At 39.6% G+C, this 24,471-nt stretch overlaps 1 protein-coding gene across 9 annotated transcripts in view; it reads left to right on the forward strand.

The window, feature by feature from the left end:
* Nucleotides 1–24,471, forward strand: part of Ralgapb (Ral GTPase activating protein non-catalytic subunit beta) — an 89,739-nt gene that overhangs the window by 19,361 nt on the left and 45,907 nt on the right. Inside the window, exons 4-18 of one of the 9 annotated variants that reach the window (XM_032904647.1) lie at nt 841–1,004; nt 3,101–3,287; nt 5,925–6,056; nt 9,145–9,323; nt 10,617–10,765; nt 10,877–11,093; nt 13,195–13,230; nt 14,454–14,655; nt 16,834–17,001; nt 17,418–17,532; nt 18,341–18,488; nt 19,905–19,969; nt 21,661–21,790; nt 22,860–22,868; nt 23,528–23,661. In XM_032904647.1, coding sequence (XP_032760538.1) covers nt 841–1,004; nt 3,101–3,287; nt 5,925–6,056; nt 9,145–9,323; nt 10,617–10,765; nt 10,877–11,093; nt 13,195–13,230; nt 14,454–14,655; nt 16,834–17,001; nt 17,418–17,532; nt 18,341–18,488; nt 19,905–19,969; nt 21,661–21,790; nt 22,860–22,868; nt 23,528–23,661 — 2,035 coding nt within the window. Of the gene's footprint in view, nt 1–808; nt 1,005–3,100; nt 3,288–5,924; nt 6,057–9,144; nt 9,324–10,616; nt 10,766–10,876; nt 11,094–13,194; nt 13,231–14,453; nt 14,656–16,833; nt 17,002–17,417; nt 17,533–18,340; nt 18,489–19,904; nt 19,970–21,660; nt 21,791–22,859; nt 22,869–23,503; nt 23,662–24,471 lie in introns of all 9 variants that reach the window. The other 8 variants (XM_032904649.1, XM_032904646.1, XM_032904648.1 and 5 more) reach the window with 8 other exon arrangements.

Below are 24,471 nucleotides of genomic sequence, written 5' to 3' on the forward strand. Positions count from 1 at the left end.
TTTGCTGATATTACTTAAAATTCTCCAGCTTTTCATGTCAAGTCACAATTTATAGAAATTTGTCTTTATATTTTCTATCAGTATTGTGTTCGGTTTCTCATGGGAAATCTGGAGGCCATCTGACTAGTCGTTAAAACTGTCCTTTAAATTCTCAGGTTGTGCATCTTGGAAAGAGAGACAAGGGCTAGGTCCTGGATCTCTGGCTTTTTCTTCTACTCCTATTTTATTGAGTAGTCTTCTCTTAAGGAGCAAACATGTCTAAAGAGAATTTTGCAACTGTTGTTTGAGGAGTCCTTGGAGCCCTTTGGAATGCCTGTGTTTTTATTAGAGCAGTAGTAGCAGGTACTCCTCTCTGAGGAAATGTTGACATGCTCTTCCAAGTTTGTATTCACCATTGGGCCTCTAAACAGAGGTTACCTTTGGGGTGACTGTGAATACTGTAAACCCTTGAATTCTTGTGAATGTATGTTTCAGAAAATTGAAAAAGAATATAAGGGCCTTTTCTGCTCCAGGGTGAAGAGCAGACGTAACTAGGCATGTACTCATGTATCGGGAACTAGTTGAATATCTGCTGTTATATGTGGGACACACATTTCAGAAAGGAAATCCAGAAGTGAAGTCTGCATTCTAGTTCTTCTGTTTCCTCACAGAAGAGGTGGATGGAGATCTCAGGGTGCTGAACTAAGTAGTGGGGGAAATTAGCTGTAAAGTGGGTTTTGCTGTCCACTGGTGCTTAGGCAGTGTCACTGGACCACTGTTCTGCTTCAGTAAGTTTCCTGTTCTTTGGCTGTTGCTGTCTCTCTTCCAGGCCTGTCAGTGATATCTGTCTGTCTTCTTCAGACAGGAACAGGGCTCCAGTCAAATCCGACTGTGCTTACAAGTTCTGAGAGCCATTCAGAAACTGGCCCGTGAGTCATCCATCATGGCTCGAGAAACCTGGGAAGTCTTACTGTTGTTCCTTCTACAAATTAATGACATACTTCTGGCCCCACCAACTGTTCAAGGTTTGTTGATGAATTTTACCCATATACTTCTGATCTCCAAGTACAGTTTACATTTAAATTTAGTGAATGATAGACTCTGGAAATTTAAAGTTCACTAAGAATGTTGAACAAACCAAAGTTAGCAATTTTTAGGCTGGAAAGATACAGTATGGGGGGTTGGGGGCAGTGGCGCTGCCCTTTAATATCAGAGCTCAGGAGGTTCAAGACCTGCCTGTCTACAGAGTGAGTTCCAGGCCAGCTAGGGTGACATAGTAAGACTGCCTTAAAAAGAGGTTGGGGGTTGTGTATGTATGTATGTTCGTGTGTCTTAAGTTATTTTACCTCTGGTGATTATTTTTGCTAATGTAGAAAAGTTAACTGTGAGCTTTTCCACCCATGCCCCACTTCCCAAGTAAGTACTTGGAGGCTTATTTATTTATGACTTAATCTTTAGGCCATAAGCTTTGGCTTGTTCCCCAACTAGCTTATAACCTATTAAACCATTTATATTAGTCTCTATCTGTTACAAGACTCGTTACCTTCCCCCAGTTTCATGCTCAGAGTCTGGGTGATAAATCTCCCTCGCCTGACTATCTCAGAGTTTCTCTCTCTCTCTCTCTTTCTCTCTCTCTCTCTCTGGTTGTCTCACCTTCTAATCCTCCGCTCATTAGCTTTTTATTGATAGGTGATGCTTCTGCACAGTGCATAAGAGATTGTCCCTACAGAGAAGAACTTGTAATTAAGCATGTTGGAGAAGGATAGGAACAAATTGTTTGTTTTGTGCAGTGGTATAGAACCTGTCTAGGAAGCAGCAAATGCTAAATTAGAGTCTATGGATAGTGTTCTGAATGGCAAAGTTGTTGTCAAAGTAGAGTCTCTAAAAACTGGATAGTGATGATATCTTGTTCTTGGAAACAACCCAGGGCCTTGCCCTTGGTAGGCAAACACTTAACCGAGACTGGGCTCCACCTCCAGCCCAGAAAACATCTTGTTTGGCAAATAAAACCTCCAAAGTCTTACGGTGTTTGATTTGGAAGTATGACATTCATTAGTAGCCCATAAAGAGCCTATATCTTTGTACAGTTTTACAGTGTATTTCAGCCCAGCTTTGTACATTAAAGCAGAGTATACATGAAGTATAAGTTGATAGTTGAGTCCCGGGGTTTGTTCTTATTTTCTGTGTATTCTAGCATGCTTGTGTTGTCAGATAGATGCAATGCCCAAGGAAATGCCTGGAAGGAATCATGGAATTGTAATGTGGGAAAGGACCTGTGATAGGAATACAGTCTGGTGCTGACAATAGCTTGCACAGTCAAAGCACTTGACACATTGGCTCTCTGTTATTGGTTCCCCATGCTCGTGACTGACCTCAGCAGTCTGAATCTGGCAACCCCCCATCCCCACCCCAAGGCTCTTTATTATTGGACCTTTGATTTTGCTTATTTGATGTGCACATTTCAATTACTTTCCCTTCTAGTCCCAACTCTATTTTCTTGAGCTGTGCATGTTCACTGCCCCTTCTGGTTTTGACTACACCAGACCAGACCAGACCAGACCAGTACTTTGACTAGAAGGATAACTTTGCCTTCTGTTTAAGGTTTGGGGCCTTACCTGGTACTAGTTCTTAGCTTTCTCTAAGTCTTTCTCCACTGAAGGGCAGCTTTAAGCACCTGGAGCATTTTTGTGGCAGACTTCGGAGTCAGGAAGACCTGGGTATTTGTTCTGAGTTCTTTTTTATTAGCTAAGTAGAGTGGAAACATACTGACATTGGAAGTTCAGGGTTACCCTTTACAACTTAGTTCCAGGTTAACTTGAGTTACATGGCAGGACTGTGTCTTTAAACAAAAACCTAATAGGTATTTATGAATACCTGTCCTGCAGAAATAAATGAGGATTATGTGAGATCATGTATGAGCTTCTTGGCACAGAAGTTGATTTATAGTGGTCACTCATTGTTGGCTTCCATCTTTTTCTTTCTTCCTGGTTGTCCCTAGCTAGAACCTGTACTAGATCTGTACTAAAACTGAGCAGGGCAATTTGAAAATTTTCCAAAAGTGATTCTTGATGTTCTCCATGGTTCAATAAGTATGCCAAAGTTAATTCTTTTCATTGCCTAGGTGGCATTGCTGAGAGTCTAGCGGAGAAGCTGATTGGTGTTCTCTTTGAAGTTTGGTTACTAGCTTGTACCCGGTGCTTCCCAACACCTCCTTACTGGAAGACAGCCAAGGAGATGGTGGCTAACTGGAGGCACCACCCTGCAGTGGTGGAGCAGTGGAGCAAGGTCATCTGTGCACTTACCTCCAGGTAAGTCATTGACTTCCTCATCCATCTGACAGGGGCACCTCTAGTCTGGTTCTGTTTTTATGGGCTTCATGGAATATATTTGAAAAGTCTGGATCCATCATTATTGTTCTTTATGGGCTGTGCCAGTTTAAAAGAAGCAAAGTCAGGGAGATGGCTCATGGTAGAGGTACAAGTTTGGGATAGTATTATTTACCTGTGTTTTTTGTTTGATGTTCAATTCATGTATTAATTTGTAAATAATTCTTGAGGTTGCATCTTAGTAACTTTATAGTCTTAAATAATTTAATAATTTTTATTTTGATAAAATATACTTTAGAAAAACTTTCTACAGTTTTATATATATTATGATTGTTTTATTAAAATAAGATCCCTAGATACAAAGTAATTGAGTCAAATGGCTTTGAAAAGTCTCAATACGTATAGAATATTACTGTTAGGTAAATAAGTTGTTGAATTCAGTTAGCTTTTATGGTACATCATAAAAATGTACTATATTGTAAATATATATACTAGATTCTGAACTTCATGTAAAGTTGTTATAAATAAATTATACTTTTTTACTTAGGTAAGGTGTTGCAGGATGTTTGATCACACTGTGAACTCTGAGACTGTGTTGTTTACTGGAAAAACCTGTTACTAGGGCTGGAGAGATGGCTCCGTGGTTAAGAGCACTGCCTGCTCTTCCAGAGGTCCTGTGTTCAAATCCCAGCAACCACATGGTGGCTCACAACCATCTGTAATGGGATCTGATGCCCTCTTCTGGTGTGTCTGAAGACAGCGACAGTGTACTCAAATATATTAAAAATAAATAAGAAATAAATCTTTAAAAAAACAAAACAAAACAAAAAAAAAACCAAAAATAAAAACCTGTTACTAGTTGTGGTGTGGCTCAGCTTTAGCACACACCTTTAATTCCTCTGACTGGAATACAGACATGTCCTTAGTATGCGCCTTTAGTCCAAATAGTGAAAGTAGTTAGTGTGTAGAAAGAAGCACCCGTGTTTGCAAGTGATGTTTAATTGTGTGGCAGACAAAGTGATGAATCAGTGAAAGATTTGACAGACTAGGATATGTCCAGTTCTCGTGAGAATAGAGAAAAAAGAGAGGCTACTTAAGAGAGAGCAGCGTGGAGAGAGGAGACAGTTTTACAGGGACAGTTGTTTAGAGGCAGGTAGCAGAGAGAGAACAAGCTAGTCACAGGTGAAGACAGAACAAGCCAGAGAGTGCGAATGAGCCAGATTAGAATATATTGCCAAAGATAGGATGATGACAAGTAGAATGATTCAGTGAGAAACTGAGAGAAGCCAGATTGAACCATGTAATAGTAAATAATTAAAAAATGGTATGGAGCACCATCTCATGCTAGCGCTGGCACCAGCAGGCCACATGGCCCCAGCAGTCTCATTCGGCCAGCCAGACTCAGCAGAACCTCTGGCCCAGAGCTCTCAAATCATCTCCATCAGACTTGCTAAGTTCCCTTGGGAGGTTGCTTCCACACCAGCCCCATAGTCATAATTCCCAGTATGTTGGAAAAAACAAAACTCTAGAAGCTTGTAATTTATCAATCATATTTATATCAGTAAATTCTCACTCCACAAAATGTCCACACAATAAACTCAGAGCCAATTGATATTGATATAAACTGCCTACCTAGAAAAGACAAATAATCCTATAATAATCCTTCCCTTATAAGCTATTTATACCTCTTATAGGATTAGGGTGGGGTCATCCTCCTCCATCTTCTCTTCTTCCCCTCTTCCTCCTCCTCTTCCTCCTCATTCTCCTCCTCTTCCTCCTTTTCCTCCTCTTCCTCTTCCTCCTCTCCCTCTTCTTCCTCCTCTCCTCCTCCTCTTCCTCCTCCTCTTCCTCCTTCTTCTCTCTCTCTCTCTCTCTCTCTCTGTCTCTCTCTTTCTCTTTCTCTTTCTCTCTTTTCCCCTCTCTCTCTTCCTCCCTCTCAGTTCCCCTCTCTGTCTTCCCCTCTCTCACTCTCTTCCCCTCTCTCCCCTCTCCAAAACTCTGTGCCTGCCTTACTTTGTCACTGCCCAATCACAGGCCTTGCCTTATCTTGCGCCTGCCCTCATCTGCATATAGACTTCAATCCACAGAAACAGTCCAGACTGCAGGTGACTTTTGAGCCAAAACAACTGAGTTGACCATCCAGAGTTCAAGAAGGAGTGACCTTATTCAGTAGTAAGTCTTGGAGGCCGAAAACATTCTAGACCTAGATAAGATTGTTCAGAAGCTGCAAGCTTCTAGGACTAGGCCTCAGTAAAAAGACTGAGGTGGTATGCCTTAGAGATGATAATTAGAGCAGGAGAATGAAAGTTACTTTTCCGTTAAAGCATGTGTAATCTATTTTCTTAAATAACGTTTGAATGTATGTTTAATTTGTTAATAATGGACTTGGTAGGTAGACCTGGTGGTAAAGACTAATCTTTATTAGTCAGGAGAAACAGAAGTTCATAGCCAGCCTCTGCAACTTAGATCTCTTTTCAAAATAAAAGTTAAAGTGGACTGGGATATATCTCATTTGCTTGAATGTGTGAGGCCTAGGTGCAGTCCTCAGTACCATCAAAAGAGAAGACAGAACCTGAAAGAAAGAAGCGGACTTAGTGGTGTGTGGTTTTTACTTTCCAGATTGCTCCGCTTTACATACGGTCCTTCATTTCCTCCATTTAAAGTTCCCGATGAAGATGCCAACCTGATCCCTCCAGAAATGGACAATGAGTGTATTGCACAAACATGGTTTCGATTTTTACACATGCTAAGGTATTGTCATTTTATTCATGGCAAGCACCATACTGTGTTTCTGCTGGAATGCAGCATGTGTGCTAAGCACAGTCCACTGGAAGGAGCTGAATTTGAACAGCATGTGCGTCTGCATCGTGCACCTCCTGTTCTCTCCGTTCCAGGATGCTCCAGTTGTCCTCAGCTGGTTTGGCCACCCTTTCTAGGAACTTGTTTTCTTGCTTGTTACTGCATCTTTGATGATGTAATCTCTCCCAGGACTTTGTCATATTCTTTGGGGATTTGAGCTCCTTTCTCTGTCATCAGTCTACTAGCCATTTCATTGGCTCAATAAAATGAAATTTTTAGAAAAGGAACCCCTACCAAATATAAGAAATGGTTCTTAGGATCTACTTTTAAAATTAAAAAGAATTATTTTTATGTATGTGTATGTGTATCTCTGCGTGCGAGTGGATGCTGTGCATTTGGGTGCCCTTAAGTGGCAAAAGAGAGCATCATATCCACGAGATTGGAATTAAAGGAGGTTGTGAGTCACTGGATGTGGATGTTGGGAACCAACCTCGAGTATTCTGGAAGAGCAGGGTGCACTCTTAACCACTTAGTTATCTCTCCAGCTCCATTTAGACATTTTTTTTTTTTTTTTTTTTTTTTTTTTTCGGAGCTGGGGATCGAACCCAGGGCCTTGCGCTTCTAGGTAAGCGCTCTACCCATGAGCTAAATCCCCAGCCCCATTTAGACATTTTATTTGGTGCTAGGAAGTGCATTTGAATTTAAGCATGTAGTTTACCACTTAGACATACTCTCCTCCTTTAATGGTTTATTATTTGAGACAAAGCTTTGCCATGTAGCTCAGACTAGCCTTGAACCTACTACTGTCTTAGTTTCCTTAGTACTGGAATTGAGCCATTGTGCTCAGTTACCCCAAAGTCCCTCTTTTAAGAGTCTTACATAGCTAACAAATGTTTTTTCCACAAAATTTGCATATTTCTTATATCATTATTTGTAAGTATTGCTAAGATAGTGGGAATCTTTGTTTTCCTATATTCTTATATGAGGCGGGAAGATCACAAGTTTAAGCCCAATATGGGCTATGTAATAAGTTTCATGCTAGTCTGTAACTTCAGTGTAAGACTTTTGTTTACAATTTTTTTTTAATTAAAATATTGTTGCCTAATGTTTTCTCATTTCTTCATTCCTAATTAATCTCTTAGGCTTTAATCTTTGTTCTTGGGATAATAATGGTGTTAGAGTTTGTTAAATTATAGATACTAGAAACCTGAGTAAGCAAATGTGTGCTCTGTGTGTGTGCTCTGTGTGTGTGTGTGTGCTGTGTGTGTGTGTGTGTGTGTGTGTGTGTGTGTGCTGTGTGTGTGTGTGTGTGTGTGTGTGTGTATGCTCTGTGTGTGTGTGTGCGCGCAGACCAAGACCCACACACACACACACCCCTGCCTCCCACCTCCCCACACACACACTATTGCCACCAGTGTGAGGGAGGTTACAGTGAATCCATGGAGAACCCTCATTAAACTTTAAGAAGCAGTTGGGAAAGATCAAGCCTTGAATTGTTGTTGAACCAAGAATACTTGACCTTCCCTAGCTCAGCTCCTTCCTTCTCTTGTACATACATACTATCTCTCTGGTAGACTGTTTCCTGTTTCTTATTTCCTTTCAGGACTTTCAGGACTGTGTGATTTAGTGGCATGAACAGCTGTGAACAACATTGGCTCTTTTAAGTTACTGGGGCTTTCCCTCAAAAGAGATATATTAGGCCAAATTATTTTTGTTAATTAGGCTAAAATGGTTATGGATTTTCTCACAGACATTTGGATGGATTCTTTTTGGATAAATTTTATGTTTTTATTTAAGTGAGCTGTGGGTGGGTCAGAAGCAGGGCTATGAGGATTACTCAGAAGGGGCAACTCTGTCCATTGGCAAATTTCCTGGGAAGAGAGCTGAATGTGATGTGTAATATAAACAGAATCTGGTCTAGTATGGTAGCTTCATCTTTTTTCCTGGAAAACAACAAGGCTCCCATTGATTTTTTTTTTTTTTTTTGACTAATGCTAGTCTCAAATGTTGTCCTTGTACTTGTTGGTAAGTCTGTACATAGATAAATGTTTATATTAAAATTTTCTTCGTGAAACTCTTGTTAACTTTATTTTTCTATTATTTGGTTCTGAACATTAAAAATAATTTTTTTATTCTTTTCCTCCTCCTCCTTTTATTGGGGGTGGGGTGGGACTGGGTTTCTCTGTGTAACAGCTTTGTAGACCTGAACTCATTGAGATTTGCCTGTCTCTTCCTCCTGAGAACTGGGATTAAAGGCATAAGCCATGATGCTGGGTGAAAATATTCTTAAAAAATTAAAATTTTAGTCTAGCTTGATTCTCATTCTATGAGGAAAGTAGGTTTTTTTGTCTTTGTCTTTGTTTTTTTGTTTTTTGTTTTCTTTGTTTTGTTTTTCAAAGAAGAGAAGAAGAGCAGTCTGGGTGTGATGGCTCCCACCTTTAAACCCAGCACTAGGGAAGAGGAGGCAGGGGAGGCAGAGTCTAGGAGGCAGGCAGAATTGGATATCTATGAGTTCTAGGCCAGCATGGTCTGCATAGCCAGTTCCAGACTAGCCTGGGCTACATGATGAGACCCTGTCTCAACAAACACAAACAAAAACATAGTATTAAATTCTCAAAAGAATTAATCAAACCATTACTAAAAAAGCAAATGAACAAATAAACATGCAGGCCTATAGAGAAACATCCATGTTTGAGTCCCTAGTTTATCAAATAAAGTCATTCTCCTCCACATTAAAGACACAGGCACAAGCAATCCTATTCTTTTTCGTTGTTGCTTTGTTTGTTTGTTTGTTTGTTTGTTTGTTTTTGAGACAGTGTCTCTCTAGATACTCTCAGTTGTCTGGAATTAACTCACTGTGGAGACCAGACTGGCCTGAAAGTCAGAGGGATCTGCCTGCCTCTGCCCATTGAAAGATGGGACTGAAGGAAGGTGTGTGCTATCATCAGGGATAGTCCTAATCCTTAAATTGCATTGCATGCATTTTGTATTGCTATAGACATCTCTAAGTGTATAATCAATTCTTTTTCCTTTTCAATAGTAATCCTGTGGATTTGAGTAACCCAGCCGTTATAAGCTCAACCCCCAAGTTTCAGGAACAGTTCTTGAATGTGAGCGGGATGCCACAGGAGCTCAGCCAGTATCCCTGCCTTAAACATCTGCCTCAGATATTCTTCCGTGCCATGCGTGGAATCAGCTGTTTGGTGGATGCATTCTTAGGTGAATTTTGTGTATGTTTCTTAGATGTTTGAAGAGCTGTGGGTAGATAGTCTATAGTTTAATGCTGGAGCCTCATAGGGAAGCCCAGAGAAAGGAACAAACTTGGTAGCCTATGGAAAATCATTTTCAGCAAATAGTGATAGCTAGAATGTTACTGTCTTTCTGTAAATCAAACAAAAATACCAGGAAAAAGGCAGTAACCTAGTAGATAGATGGAGACATTTTACACATAATTTGTGAAACAGATTGCAAATTGTAAAACTCATTCCAAAAGTTACCCATGAAATTAGTTTAAATTGCTCTAGCAACTGTTTTCATGGATATCATTGGTAAACTGTACCTTTTTAGTTTTTCATATGTAATGTACATGAAAAGTCAAAATATTTTTAATCTCTTAAAGAAGAGTGATATTTAATAGCTGTTATTTTCTAAAATAATTGTTATGTATATGTGTTAAATGTATCACACAATTGTATGTTTTTCCTCTGTCACAGATTTGTTTTTTGGATGGTGGATAAGTACATAAAAATATATTTGATAGTGAAAATGAAAAATAGAGTGAGAGACTGAATGGTCATTGAAATGTACAGACTTTAGTTTCTGGGTAATTCTTAGGTTTTGCTTGTTTTGTTTTGTTTTTGTTGTTTAAGTTTCTCTATGTAGCCCTGGCTGTCCTGGAACTCACTCTGTAGACCAGGCTGACCTTTAACTCACAGAGATCTGCCTGCCTCTGCCTCCTGAGTGCTAGGATTAAAAGCGTGGGCCACCACCACCCCATGGTGTGTGTTGTCATAGTGTGTTTATTTGCCAGTTTTTAAATGATAAAGTTTATTAAAATTTTAAAAAATAGGAAAACAAGTTAATAGATTTGTTCTGATTAGATTGCTGCCACACAACTGTCTTGAGTTCTTCATGGTTAATCATTTGTTTTCACAGGCCAGACAGTTGGCTACTCCAGTAATTTCCTGTCAGGGATCAAGACCCTTCTGTGGCTGTCCATTTTGTTTTGCACTGCCTTATACATATATAGGTTTCTAGCAGCTTTGTCCAGGAGTCAGGAAGGACTGGGAAGCCTGCTTGTCTTTTGTAAGGTTTCTTGGGAGGTGTATCCAGTTGTAGTCTACTTCTCTAAGCTTAGAACATGGTCACACCTTGTTACAAGGGAAGCTTGAAAACAGACATTTCTTCTGGCTTCCTATCCAACTGAAATAGGTTCTGTTACTTAGGAAGAAAGGCTAAGTGGATCATGGGGCAGGTTTGTTTTTCTTAAACAAAACTTTTGTTTTTTTAAAGGCATTTCTCGACCTCGATCAGACAGTGCTCCCCCAACACCCGTGAATAGATTAAGTATGCCCCAGAGTGCTGCTGTGAACACCACACCACCACATAACCGGAGGCACCGGGCTGTTACTGTGAACAAGGCCACAATGAAGACAAGTACAGTAAGAGCACTCAGCATTGTTGTTTGTTTTATGGGGGTTAACTTTTAAAATCTTACAACCTTAACTTTCTCTAACTTTTCATGTCTGTTGACACTTGTATTTTTCTGGTAGGTTACTACTGCTCACACCTCTAAAGTCCAGCACCAGGCATCCTCCACTTCTCCTCTGTCAAGTCCAAATCAGACTAGTTCAGAACCCAGGCCTCTGCCTGCCCCTCGAAGACCAAAGGTTAACAGCATCTTGAATCTCTTTGGATCGTGGTTATTTGACGCAGCATTTGTTCATTGTAAACTCCATAATGGAATAAACAGAGACAGCAGCATGACTGGTAAATATGCCCAGGAACATGTACTCATTACCCCTTTTCTGCTTCTTTCTTTTTAATCTTTCCTACCTGCAAGATTAATACAGATCTTGAAAAGCACCCTGTTTCTAACCAAGCAATATGTTGTGCTTAACCCCTTCCAGCTGAACTAGTAGAATTGTGTTAAGATTTCTTATCTATCCTTTCAATGTGTATTTTATGAAGCTTGGCCCTTTGTCTGGTGTTATTAGGGACACTTCAGGTTAGCCACTTTCTGTTGAATCAAATTCTGTTTTGTAGGTGACCTGGAAATTCTCTTTATGTCAGCCAGGATGATAATAGATATATGAATAATTAATGATTTTGAGTGAAAATTTACTCATTGAAATGTTTTCTTAGGTTTTTTGCAGCCATTTAATCATCGGTACATGTGAATATCAGGAATATTCTGCTTGCTTCGTGGTAGACTTTAACATTTCAGGTTTTAGTTTAGAGAAAATATGATCTGCCTTGTAGCTCCGTAAGACTTGTAAAACATTAACAAGCCAATCCCAGTATCTTTATTAGAGTTTACTATAGAATGAAACTGTCTAAATGAAATTGGATTTGTCATCTTACCAGTATGCTTGATGCTTGTGCCAGATGGATGGTGAGGTAGTGCAGGATGTTTTGATTGGTTATCATCTGTCCTGCGCAGTTGAATGATAATAATGGCTGGCATTTATTGAGTTGCTGTTAGTATGTGCCAGGTATCATGTTTTTGTATTAATGAGTGTATTGGTTGTTTTCTGAAAAGTACTATTCTACAGGTACTGGAGACAGACTGAGGTAAAAAGATGTCTGATAGTATTACTTTCTGATAGTTTTATTTTCCAGGAAGAGTGTTGAATCCAGAGATAAAGTCAACAATGTTCATAAGGAATTCTTTTTTTTTCTCAGAAGCTCATTTACACCTGGGTGTATGCCTATGAATAGTTTATAAGTGTAATTATTTTGGATGTTCTTATGAATCTTTTAAATGACTTAGAAAAGATTTTTAAGTATGAAGATGTTATGGGATATGAGGCTGCATGAGTGAGTTAGAAATTCTTTTGCTTGCTTTAGTTTGTTCAAATTCAATCACTTTATATTTTACCATTTCCTCATTATAGTTTTATACATGAGCTTGAGTAAGTGAAGATTTTAAAAACCATTCATGGGTATATTTTCATTATGTTATGTGCCATATATTTGAGTTTTTTGAACCATGTTTATTAATTTATATGCTTTTGTCCAGAGTCAGTCAGCCATTTATTTATTTATTTTGATAAGGTATACTTCTTGCAACATAAACTAACTGTTGAGAGGCTGTTGGCCTTGACATCTTTGAATCTAGCATGGCTTAGTCTGCTGCTTTGTGGAAGGCTTGTATAATGAGAATCTAGAGCTTTCTCTCTGGAGAGTTTGTAACAGCTTGGCTCACTGCACTAGAAAACAAGCAGAGTTCCAGTGACAAATGAGCAGCACAGCACTTCCTTCATTCTTACCCTTCTGCTTGCTTCCGAGATGAGAGATGCTCCTCCTGGCTGTGTCCAGAGATGCTAAAGGCTGTTACATTACCCAGGAGATTCGAGGTGTCCACATAGTTAAAGTGGACTTAGAGTGCTCTCGGGTGCCTGTCCTGAAGTCTTGGATGGGAGGCGCAGGGCTGGGATGTCACACGTTTTCTAAGTACTGGCTGCCATCAAGGGATTCTGCCATGCGGTTCACCTTTAACTCAACTATTTGCTCCTTTGAATTGTTAGCTTTCAGTTTGCCTCTGTGCTTTGTAAAAGTGACATTGAGCTGGGAAGGGTTAATAAACTAAAAACCTTAATGCACGTTATGGCCAGTTCAAAACCTCAATTCTTTGTAGCTGTGTAATTTTCTTTGTTCATTGTTTTGCATGATACAAAAATCATAATTTCGGACCTGAATGCACAATTTCCTATGTTTTTGAATTAGCTTGTGGTATCGTAAAGCTTTAAATCTAACTTTGAAAAAGCTAAAAAGCTTCTTAATTTATTGTAAATTTCACCATCTTTAAAGTATTTTATAATTACTGCTGTCCTTTGATTTGTTTCCATTTATTTCTATTATCTTGCAGCATCTTTTATCCAAATTCTTCTTTCTTATAAATCTTGTAAGTAGGAACCAGAAGCTTCTCCTTAATTGCAGTCATGTTTTTATTTTTTTTCCATAATTCCATTAAAATTTTTGATTGTCATTGTCTATTGTAGTTTTTGCACTTGGGAAGAAAACTATTTTTTCTGTGTTTTGAATGGGGAAGATTGTTGGCAAAAGCAAATTAATCTGCCTGAATCAATCCCATTATTTCTGTATACTAGTCTGGTCATGTCATGAATTCCAGGACTTTGCACTAACTGTGTTTTGGCTTTTTTTTTTTTTTAATTTTTTTTTTTTTTTTTTAGCTTTAAGCTTATTTTAATACAGATTTAGTGTTTGATTTGTATGCATTCTGCATGGAGTGTTTTCCAAATGTATTACTGCTGGATAGCTTATTCAGGACTAAAATGGCTCATGGGAAGTTGCATAAAGATTTATGCTTGACTCTGCATCTATTAAGCCTCCTATCATTACAATACAATTTAAATATTTTATGTAGAGTAATAAAAGATTTCAGAGTGATCTGTGTGCTATGAAATCTTTTGTTAAAAGCAACTTTCGAAGGGCTTCTGTTTTGTTGACAGCGAATGACCATGATAATCCTCCTTATCAACCCAATTTTCTGATTTATCAACCTCAAGTTTGCTGCTGTCTGTGGTTGTTAAAATTCATTCTCATTTGCTTGGTCGGGCAGCTCTTTGGTGTGTGTTTTGGAGCTGGGTGGGTTGTGGGAGTGCCCTCTTTGCCTTCCTTACTCAGTTCTTATCCTACCTTGTCATGTCATAAAGTACTCAGACTGGCATGCACTTGCCCCCTTAATTACTTTGTCCATTTGGGTTAATTGTATAAATTTTGATTGCTACTTTTCTTCATGGATAAGCATCATTCTCTAGAAGGAGGAAAAAAAAACAGAAAATAAATAATAGAAAAGGCAAATTCTGTATATATCTGTATGCAGATGTATACAATTATAGTCCTCTGACCAGAGATTCAATGAAGAAAATAATTTTTGTAGAATCTGTTGACGATGTTATTGTAAATTAATTGCTATCTATTTCAAAGAAGATATCAGAGAGCCCTTTAAAAATAAATTACGATATAGTTGCTAAACAAAAGCATTACTGGATTCTATTGAAGTAGTTATGTAATGACACCAGTATTTGATCTTTGTGTCCAGGGTCCCATGAGCCTATTTGGCACTTTGATAAAAGTAATAAAATGCTCCTTTTTTCTCCCCAGCCATTGCAACACAAGCTAGCATGGAGTTTCGACGGAAGGGTTCCCAAATGTCAACAGACACCATGGTTTCCAATCCTGTGTTTGATGCAAGTGAATTTCCTGATAACTATGAAGCAGGAAGAGCTGAGGCTTGTGGGACATTATGTAGAATTTTTTGTAGCAAGAAGACTGGAGAAGAGATTCTGCCAGCTTATTTATCCAGGTTTTAGAATTTTGTTGTTAATTTTTGCATTTATATCATTTGATGGTGAAATACTATTGTGGCATGGCTTGGTAAGCTAAATCAATAAGCCACTGTTGGTCTGAAATGCTTGCCAGTGTCTGTATGTAATTGAAATCTGCTTGAATTCTTTTACCTGCCTCATCAGATCTGGTAAAGACTTAAGGTTCTATTCTAGAGCTATTGTTATTCTATCATTTGTAAATTCTGGAGAGATTTGGAAGTACCACAATAATTCGTTAATAGATTTTTGAGACAATGTTAGGTTCTGTGTGCAGTCCAGAAATAAGTCAGCTGTGAATTTTACTCCAAGGAGTTTAATGACTGTGGTGAATAGATTCACCAAAATCACAGTGGTTCAATAGGAAGCAAAAGTTGGCAGGAGAGAGACATGATAGTTTTGAATGTTTGAAGGGAACAGCAGCCCGTACTTAGCCTACAGGGTTCGGGAAAGAGTTGTGGCATATTATTAGATGTGTATACTGGATTTAGAAAGATGGGTAGGTAGTGTTGGAAGGTTGGGTAGGAGTATCTTCCAAACCTCTGGCTTCCACCATCTGTAATTGCCTCTGCCATCCACAGACCAGACTAGGCTGCTCAGACCACAACCTAGGCATTGTTTGCCTCTCCTCTTTCATCATGGGTTGATTATTCAACTCCTGCCTTGTAGCACTTAGCTCTCCTATTTGTCTCTTCACTCTGCTCTTACCATGACATTTCAGATGTGTTATGCTTTGGAAATTTATAATTCTTGGTTCTGCTTTGCTCCTCTTCACTGCTTGCTTGCGTGGTTGCTGAGGTGGGGTTACAATCGAGTAGAACACTGAGATACCTATATTGCTAGGTGTTTTGGAAAGAGGGAACCAAGTCTGAAACGCAAGTCACAGGAAAACATGGTATATACGAGTCAGAACAGTTCTAACCATAGGCTCTTATCTTTAAATCTGGTTTAAGTCAAAGTGAATAAATGATGAGTTGCTAGTGATACTTAAGTTTAAGGTCAAGCAATACAGTAAGGCATAAAAAGTAGGAATCAGGAACTGGAAAGTGTTCACGGACCAGAACAACTCTCGTGCTTCCTGGGCCTCTGTCTCCAAGAACTGCTTCATTCTTCTCTGCAGATCATTTTCCTTATACTGCAGTGCTTCTAAGCTCCTAATTGTCATAGCCTTTGTCTAGAAGTCCAGTGGGGTAAGTTAGCATCTCTGAAATGTGAGAGTCTTGGGAAAGAAGATCTGATTAACTAGATGTCTGCCTCCCCTCTAGCTACACATAGCTGTGAGAGAAGGTCTCTGAGGGAGACCTCGGGCTGGCGAGTTATTTCAAATTGTATCAGCAGTTGGAAGGGAAAAGGTTATGGACGTGAGCTTTCTATCTAGTTCAGAAGACTGGGGGAGGGGTCATGTGACAAGCTCACAGTTTTGTGAGAGGACAAATGATGTATTTAAGTTTCAGTCTTGCATTTCAAGGACATGTGGGCTATTTATTGAGAACTGCGTATTACATGCCCGTTTAATTAAGTTCTGGATACGGAAGATGATTGAAATGAGTTGACTAGGCACTAGTGAGTGAGGAGATTTGCAAAGAAGGAAGAAATGTCCTGTGCTGAGAGTGGAGCAGTGTGCTTGCTCTTGAGTAGCCAGGCTGCCGGATGCTTAGTGACATGGTTATAGTTGGAGGGTGTAGGAAAGGAAGACATGTTCAGGCGGATTCCTCAAGGGAATCTTAGTGTGATCTTCATACTATGACGAGCAGAGTTGCCTGGGGCTCCCTTCTCTCTAACCACTCAGAAGCAGTGAAGGAAGGGAAAAGATACAGACTCACTCCTGTTTCTTAGGATTGTGAATGCTACAACAATTTACTACTTTAGAATTTGACTCTACCAGTTAATTCCACCAGATAAATACCCAGACGTTTGTTTTGGTGTAGGTATCTCATTTGTAGGCACCTGTAATTTGATGTACAGAGTTAAAACTTTTTTAGAGGGTATAGTGGTCATGGGTTGTATGATTTGAATTGCTGACTCCTAGTAGTTCCTTAGAGTCTGGAAACTAGAGTGCAGAGGGGACAGGGGCTTTTCAGATAACTGTGTAGAAAATGCTAATAATTTGGAAACATTTGATCAGCAGTTTGTTTAAATTTTTTTTCTTGCTTTCCTAGATTTTACATGCTTTTAATTCAAGGTTTGCAGATAAATGATTATGTATGCCATCCTGTCTTGGCCAGCGTTATTCTAAACTCCCCTCCTTTGTTCTGCTGTGACTTGAAAGGGATTGATGTTGTGGTTCCTTACTTTATTTCAGCTCTTGAAACCATTTTGCCTGACAGGTAAGTTGTCATTCTCTACTACTGTGTCAGTTGTCTAGCTCTTCCTCCAGTTTGCTAGTTTATCCTCTCTAGATGTTTTCACAGCCCAGTGGGACCTAGGCTGCATTAAATCGAGTACAGAGCATTCACACACTCTCAGTCCCTGGGTACCTTCATCTCTCATATGCCCATGGGCTTACTGAATCCTTTCTGGCTTGGTCTAGATGGATCAGACTTGAAATCCTACTGTTATAAAGTAGGCCTTAGATTTTCAGCTAATTCTAGCTTTAATTCAGTAAGTGTGTAACATAGCAGTTCTCATATATACAGTGCTTGGATTGTGGGAAAATGGTTATAGCATAGTATATGCTAAAGTAGCTAAAAATACTCTTTAGTTGAAAAATGCTAATAGTTTTTTTTTTTAATTTTTTTGGCAGAGAACTCTCAAAATTCAAAAGCTATGTAAATCCAACAGAATTGAGAAGATCATCCATTAATATCCTGCTTTCTTTGTTGCCCCTCCCTCATCATTTTGGCACAGTCAGATCTGAGGTAATGTTTCTTTAATTACTTCTTTTTCTGTCTCCTCCCCCTGACTGTCCCCCCAACTCCCCTTCATGATGCCTGGTCTTGCTAGGTAGCTCAGTTTGTTGCAAACTTAAAACCCTTCTGTCTCAGTATCCTGCCAGGCATCATCATTAACATTCTTTTGTATTCTGTATTCTGGTTTTGTATGTTAATTTAAGTAAAACTGCACTTTTAACAAAATGGAGCTGAGCTTTTAAAAAGTGGTTTTCTAGCCCTGCATAGTTACACAAGCCTTTAATTCCAGCACTTGAAGGCAGAGGCAGGTGGAGCCTTTGTGAGTTTGAGGCTTGCCAGGGCTATATAGTGAGACCCTGTCTCAACATTAAGTAAATAAACAAATATTTAAAAATATACAATATCAACCAACCAGACACCCCAGCGCTCCCAGGGACTAAACCACCAACCAAAGAGTACACATGTGGTTCCAGCCACATATGTAGCAGAGGATGGCTTTGTCAGTCATCAATGGGAGGAGAGGCCCTTGGTCCTGGGAAGGCTTGATTCCCCAATGTAGGGGAGTGCCAGGGTAGGGAGGCAGGAAGGAGTGGGTGGGTAGGTGGGGGAGCACCTTCATTGAAGCAGAGGGTGGGGGGATGAGAGATGGGGTTTGCAGAAGGGAAACCAGGAAAGGGTATAACATTTGAAATGTAAATAAAGAAAATATCCAAAAAAAAAAAAAAAAGACAATCTCCCCCCCCCCATTTATGTCATGGCTTACTGTCCATGTGTTATAGATTAATAATGTTAAATATTCTTTCTTTTTTTTCTCCAGGTGGTCCTAGAAGGAAAGTTTAGTAATGATGACAGCTCTTCTTATGATAGACCTATAACTTTTCTGTCCCTGAAGCTGAGACTTGTGAATATACTAATAGGTGCCTTGCAAACAGAAACGGACCCTAACAACACCCAAATGATACTAGGTTTGTGTCCAGACAGTTTTGTTTTGTGTTTTGGTAAGTGAAACCCAGGTACTAATGATCCTAGGTATGCTGTGGAGACAGGTGAGAGGAGCCAAGCCTAATGTCACTGTTACTATTCTGATTCAGAAGTGGAGGTGTCTTGGTTTTGTATTTTTGCTTTTTATAGAAGAAAATCTAAGGGGATCTGGCAAGATAATTCAGTGGTTAAAGATGCCTGCCACCAAGATGACACGGACCTGAATTTGATCCACAGGTCCCACAGGGTGAGAGGAGAGAACTGGGTCTTTTTAGCTGTCCTTTGACCTTCACACATGCCATGGCGTGCATGTAGCCTTTCTCTCCCCAAAGAAGCAAGTAAGCAAACAGATGTAGTAAACCATTTTTTTATTAAGAGTTAAGGAGATGAGGTGAGCGTTTAGTCATCTTGGTTATGCTTTTTTTCCCTCCCCTGTCCCGGCGTTTTTCCCTCTCTGCCCCTTTCCTTTCAGTACTGTAGTGAGTGCTTGGGAGGTGTGGCATGTTAATCAGTGAGAAGGTGGACTCCGTAGTAAATAAATGCTAAGTTGTCAGTTTGACAAGGAGCTGCAGGAACAGGGGATAACACACCTTTTCACGTTACTGTTGGTATGGCTATAGAAACAGAAGAAAGGCGAGAAAAACTAGAAGCAAGAGAATTCAGTTGTTTAAATTCTGCACTTGGGAGTTGCACACAGTTTTACATGTTAGAAACATATTTTAAACCAGAGAGAAAAACCAATAATGTTCACATGGAGGGATTGTCAGAAATAAAAAAATGCAAAAAGTTTAGTCCAGTCCAGGGGTTGGAGGGGTAGGATGGGTTGGTTGGAGGGGTAGGGGAACCATGGAGGCGGGCAGCAAGAAGTTCATTGGGTTAAGAGTGCTCACTGGGCTAAAGGTGCTTGCCTTATAAAACTAATGACCCGAGTTCCATACCTGGACCCTAACTTGGAAGGAGAGAACTGATTCCTGCACATTGTCCATGTACATATGCTGTGGCATGCACTTGTGTGCAACCAACCCTATCCCTATAAATGAAAGTATAAAAACTTGGAAGGCATATCAGAATATGGAGTTTTCTAAAGCATTGTTTGTTTTAACCTATCAACGTATTTATTTGTAATCTTCAGAGAATTTCAGGAATGCTTTACCAAAATTTCCCATTTCTTTCTTTTTTAGAGGGTGGGGAGGAGACACAGTATCTTGTCTATGTAACCCTGTACTTGCCTTGTAGCCAAGGTGGCTTCGGCTGATAGCAGTTCTTCTGCCTCAGGCCTCTGAATGCTAGGGTTATGAGTCTGACCAATCCTGGCTCCGAATTGTACTCTCTCTGCCCTGTCTGAGCCATCGCACTGTAATTATATACATGCCACTGCTTTGTTTCTTTTGCTGTTGCAGGGGCAATGTTAAATATTGTTCAAGATTCTGCACTTTTAGAAGCCCTTGGTTGCCAAATGGAAATGGTAAGAAGCTAACGTAGTCTGTCATAGAATATCTGCTTCTGATTTATGTAAATTCTATCCAGCAGTGCTGCAACCGAACCTAGAGCCTCAGTGCAAGCTGAACAAGCTGTCTGCCACTGAGCCGTGTCCTCAGCCCTTCATCTTTAATTTTTGAAGGAGTGTCTCACGTAGCCCAGGCTAGTCTCAAACTGTGTATGAGGCTGAAGGTGACCTTAAACTCTTGGTCTTCCTGCCTCCACACGTTTGCACTGTCACCCTGGTTTTAAAGCCAATTTGTTTGCTTATACATTTCAGCTCATAGACTTAAAGGATCCTATTTTCAAACATCACATATATTGAGATTTTTCTCATTAGATCCTTGAGAAATCCTACATGAGAGAAACACCAGTTGGGATTATTTTGAAGTACCAGTCAACTAGTCTGAATATTCTAGGAAAGGCCTTTTTAGTTTCTGTTATTCCTAACAGATAGAGACTACCGGTAAGATGTGCTGTCCTGTTTGTTGTTCCTGTAGACTCTTTAGAAAGCTCCCAGATATGGACAGTATCCCCAAAGATACATGTTATACTTGTGGTACAGGCTGGGCTATAGGGGAAATAATAAGGTATAATGGGCTGAGCTGGATAAATGAAAAATTATTAAGGAAATTTGTTCATGTTCCAGTAGATGGCTAATAATGTGCTGATCTGGATACAAGTTCTGTTTATATGGGGAAACGTACAAGGGATCTTTAACAAATGGGTTTATGTGCTCCTGGGTGTGTGGGAATTTAGACTAATTATAGTATTTTATTGTTTGTACTTTGTCATGCAGCTACATTTAAAAGTTGCTCTTTTATGTGTGTTTATACCCAAATGGATGTGGCTTTTCATGTGTGTATAGATACATGCGTGGGTATGCGCGCGCTCGCTCATGTGTGTGTATGTGTGTGTGTTAGGGTATGGGTGGGTGTGAGCATGGAGGTAAGAGGATATTACTTTGCCCTATTACCTAGAGACAATATCTTTTAATGAGCATGGAGCTAGACTGGCAGCCAGCAAGCCCAGCGGTGCGTCTGTTTAGACCCTCGATCCCAGCACTGTTGTTTTAGGCCATGTGGGTGGCCATGCTCAGCTTTAAGTAGGTTAGGGATTTGCACTGAGGTCCTACTGTTGTGTAGTAAGTGTTCTTACCCATAGCCATCTCCCTAGGTCCTCCTTCTGGCATTTTTTTAATTTAAAGTAGGTTCTGGGGATCAAACTCAGGTCCTCATTGTGAGTGGCAAATATTTGTTGAGCTCATTTCCCAGGCCCATGTTGTCTTCATTTGAAGATTATATTCCTGTTCTGAAGTCTTGCTGTGACTGCACTTTAAGGTATTTTCCTTAGTGACTTGAAGTTATTATTAGTTAGAGAACTCTCGCATATGTAAAGGGTTCTAAGATGACTCTTTGAAAACCAGCACAGGAGACCTCAGTATGGGTATTTGTAGTTATCAAACCCTGTGTATCCACAGTGATTTGAATCCCTTGTCTGTGTATCTGTGTATCATCAGTGCTAGTTAGCCTGTTAACTGTTTCAGTACTGGGGAAGAACCTAGGGCCTCCTGCATGTGAGGCAAGTGCTGTACTCCTGAGCCACAGCCCCAACTCTAACAGACTTGAATATTACTTTTGATGCCTGTAAACTGTTCATCTTGGTTCATCTGTCCAGGGTGGTGGAGAAAACAACCTGAAGAGTCACAGTCGCACCAACAGCGGCATTAGTTCAGCAAGTGGAGGAAGCACAGAGCCTACAACCCCTGATAGCGAGAGACCTGCTCAAGCTCTCCTGAGGGATTATGGTAAGCTGTGCTTAAAACAGTTTGTTAGCACTTACACGTGTGTTAATTCTCAGAGTTAGGCAGACTAAATCAGGTAGGCAAAACTAAAACTTTTCAAGAATTGAAAACAAAAATAAAAATTCTGTCTACTTAGGTTTAGGTATAATAGAAGATGTTAGTCAAAAAGAACTAAGGAAAAAGTATTTACATGATTTTTCTTTTGTAGACCCGTTTTGTAATTTGTTAGATCTTAGAGATGTTTATGATGAAAGGTCTGTGTTCTGCACCAGTCAGTGGTGATCCAGGCTCACATAAGAGTGGCCTTGCTTCAGAGCTCTCAGAACACTGGCAGAGATGGTCAGTGAGCCAAGAAATTGCAGCTGTGAGGGAAGAGATGGAGGTTGACTAGAGGAGACCCAGAGGAACATGTTTTTCCATGTTAAGACTGACTCAGATACTGTGTGGTTAGGCTCTTCAGTTACGAGAATAAAGAGACACTTTTTGCCCTGCTAAATACAGTACTTGTCCCCAAAGCATCTTGTGCAACCGTGCCCTTCACACTGAGCAAGTATTTTATGGACTTGGTGTGAACACTTTATAATGTTCTTATGCACAAGTGCTAATAGTGATTAAATCTGTGTTTATTCCATGAGATTAGCATATCTAATTCCCTAGATGTGAGCTTGATTTTTTTAGTCATCTGGAGAATTTTGAGCTGTGTCCATGGGGGACACTTTCAATTGAAGTTTATGATACAGTACCATCAGCATGTCAAATTCATAGTCATCATGTGGATATTCAATACATGTAAATTGTTATTTCTTACGTAGACTTAGTCATTTTCTAGGTTGAAGTGTTCTTTCTCATACTTTCTAAGACATTTCAGAACTAAAGATATCTCTGCATACAGCATGTGTTGTATCTAAGTGTTTGAAGTGATTGTTTGTCCCAGCATTTTCAGCTGGTGTTAGTGAGCTCTGCTTGTTATGTCATATTTTTACTGAGAAATCCAGATTTGTGTTAGTGTCGCATGACTGTCTCTCTTTAATGATCATTCCTTTTTCTGTTGTCACTGCCCTCTTTCTGATAGGATCCACAGGTATAATGCCCCTAAAGCTTCCTTTATAATTAGAATTTATCATTGTTTAATTTCTTAGATTTCACTCTTTAAGTAATAATTACTTTAAATATAAAATTGAAGTCCAAGTAAAAACACTGGCTTGGTTATTTTACCTTTATAAAGGTGTTAAAGTAGTGGTAAAGAGCGAAATGTAAACGTGTTTGAAAGGCATTGCATGTGGGTTTTACTGCCTTAAACCCTGTCATTCAACAGATGCTTTAAAGTAATTCCTAGCCTCTGAGGTGGTTCTAAGGCTGAATTTTTGCCTCTGTAAAACTCTAGGAAATACTTGGATGCCTTTTCATTCTTCTTTTTGAAGATTAAACTCTATAAGATACTTACTTAAGAATATAAGATGTTTCTTTATAAGGATTTTACTGAAATTGCCAAGTCCATAGTGTTCTTTGTTAAAATGTAGACTGGGAGCTAGAAGCTGGCCCAGCCCCATGTGTGCCTTGTGGGCGGGCCGTCAGTCAGGCCTGGGGCTCAAGATGGTGGGTGGGGAGCATAGCTCTCTGTGGGTTCCCATTGTGTTCACTGTGGCTGCTGTGGTCTGTGCCTGGTGGAATGCTGTGCTTCTGTTACTAATGCTTAGTTGTTTTCCCTCCCTGTGGATGTGGCATTGGGTTATATCCTAGCTCTTAATACAGATTCAGCTGCTGGGCTCCTGATTCGCAGCATTCATCTCGTCACTCAGCGACTCAACTCCCAGTGGCGGCAAGATATGAGTATATCCTTGGCAGCTCTAGAGCTCCTCTCTGGCCTGGCAAAGGTGAGACAGCCTTTAATTTAGCCCAGTACACTTTTGTCATTTTTTCTTTTTTTTAATTTTGACACACACTCTTTCGTGTGGGTATTTTAGTGTTATCAGTATACCTGCATACTTTACATTCAGAGTATACAAAATCAAGCCTCCAAGTGAAATTTGCAAAATGAAAAAATAGGTCAAAAGATAGGAGTCTTTCTGTTACGGTACAGAAAATATTTCAATACTGATGATTATTTGCACATAATATAGTATATAGTGTATTTTTTGCTTTTATAAAGAGTTTATTATAAAGTATTTCTGTGATTACCATTTTCTGTTATCAGTACTAAGCAAAAATTGACTATATATTTATTTTTTCCTGTTATTTGAATTTTATGGAACTTTAGAAGTATGGGATCTTTGCCCGTACATCTCACTCTCTCTCTCTCTTGTTCTCTTTCTCTTAAATTTATGTAACATAAAACTGACAACTTTAAAGCACGTGATTCAGTGGCCGTTAGTCATATGCTGTGTAATACAGCTCACCAACTACACTCGCAATGTGGTTTTTGTCACCTCAGAAATCCCTAAGCCTCAAAGCAAGTGCTCTTCTGCCCAGCCTTCCAACAACTACCTCCTCTGACAGCCACTAAGCTTTTGCTTCCTTGGGTCAGGGCTGTTCACATCAAGGGTTCAGGATGAAAGTTATGTTATGAGTGTCATTTCAAGAGTGCCTGTCCTTCTCCCTTGATGTAATATTTTAGTTTCAGCCCCCTTTTATGGTTGCACAGCACTGGGCTGAATGTAATTATCTCTGCTTGCTTGCCTGCTCAT

The sequence above is a fragment of the Rattus rattus genome, chromosome 5, assembly GCF_011064425.1.
Source record: "Rattus rattus isolate New Zealand chromosome 5, Rrattus_CSIRO_v1, whole genome shotgun sequence".
Lineage (NCBI taxonomy): Eukaryota > Metazoa > Chordata > Mammalia > Rodentia > Muridae > Rattus > Rattus rattus.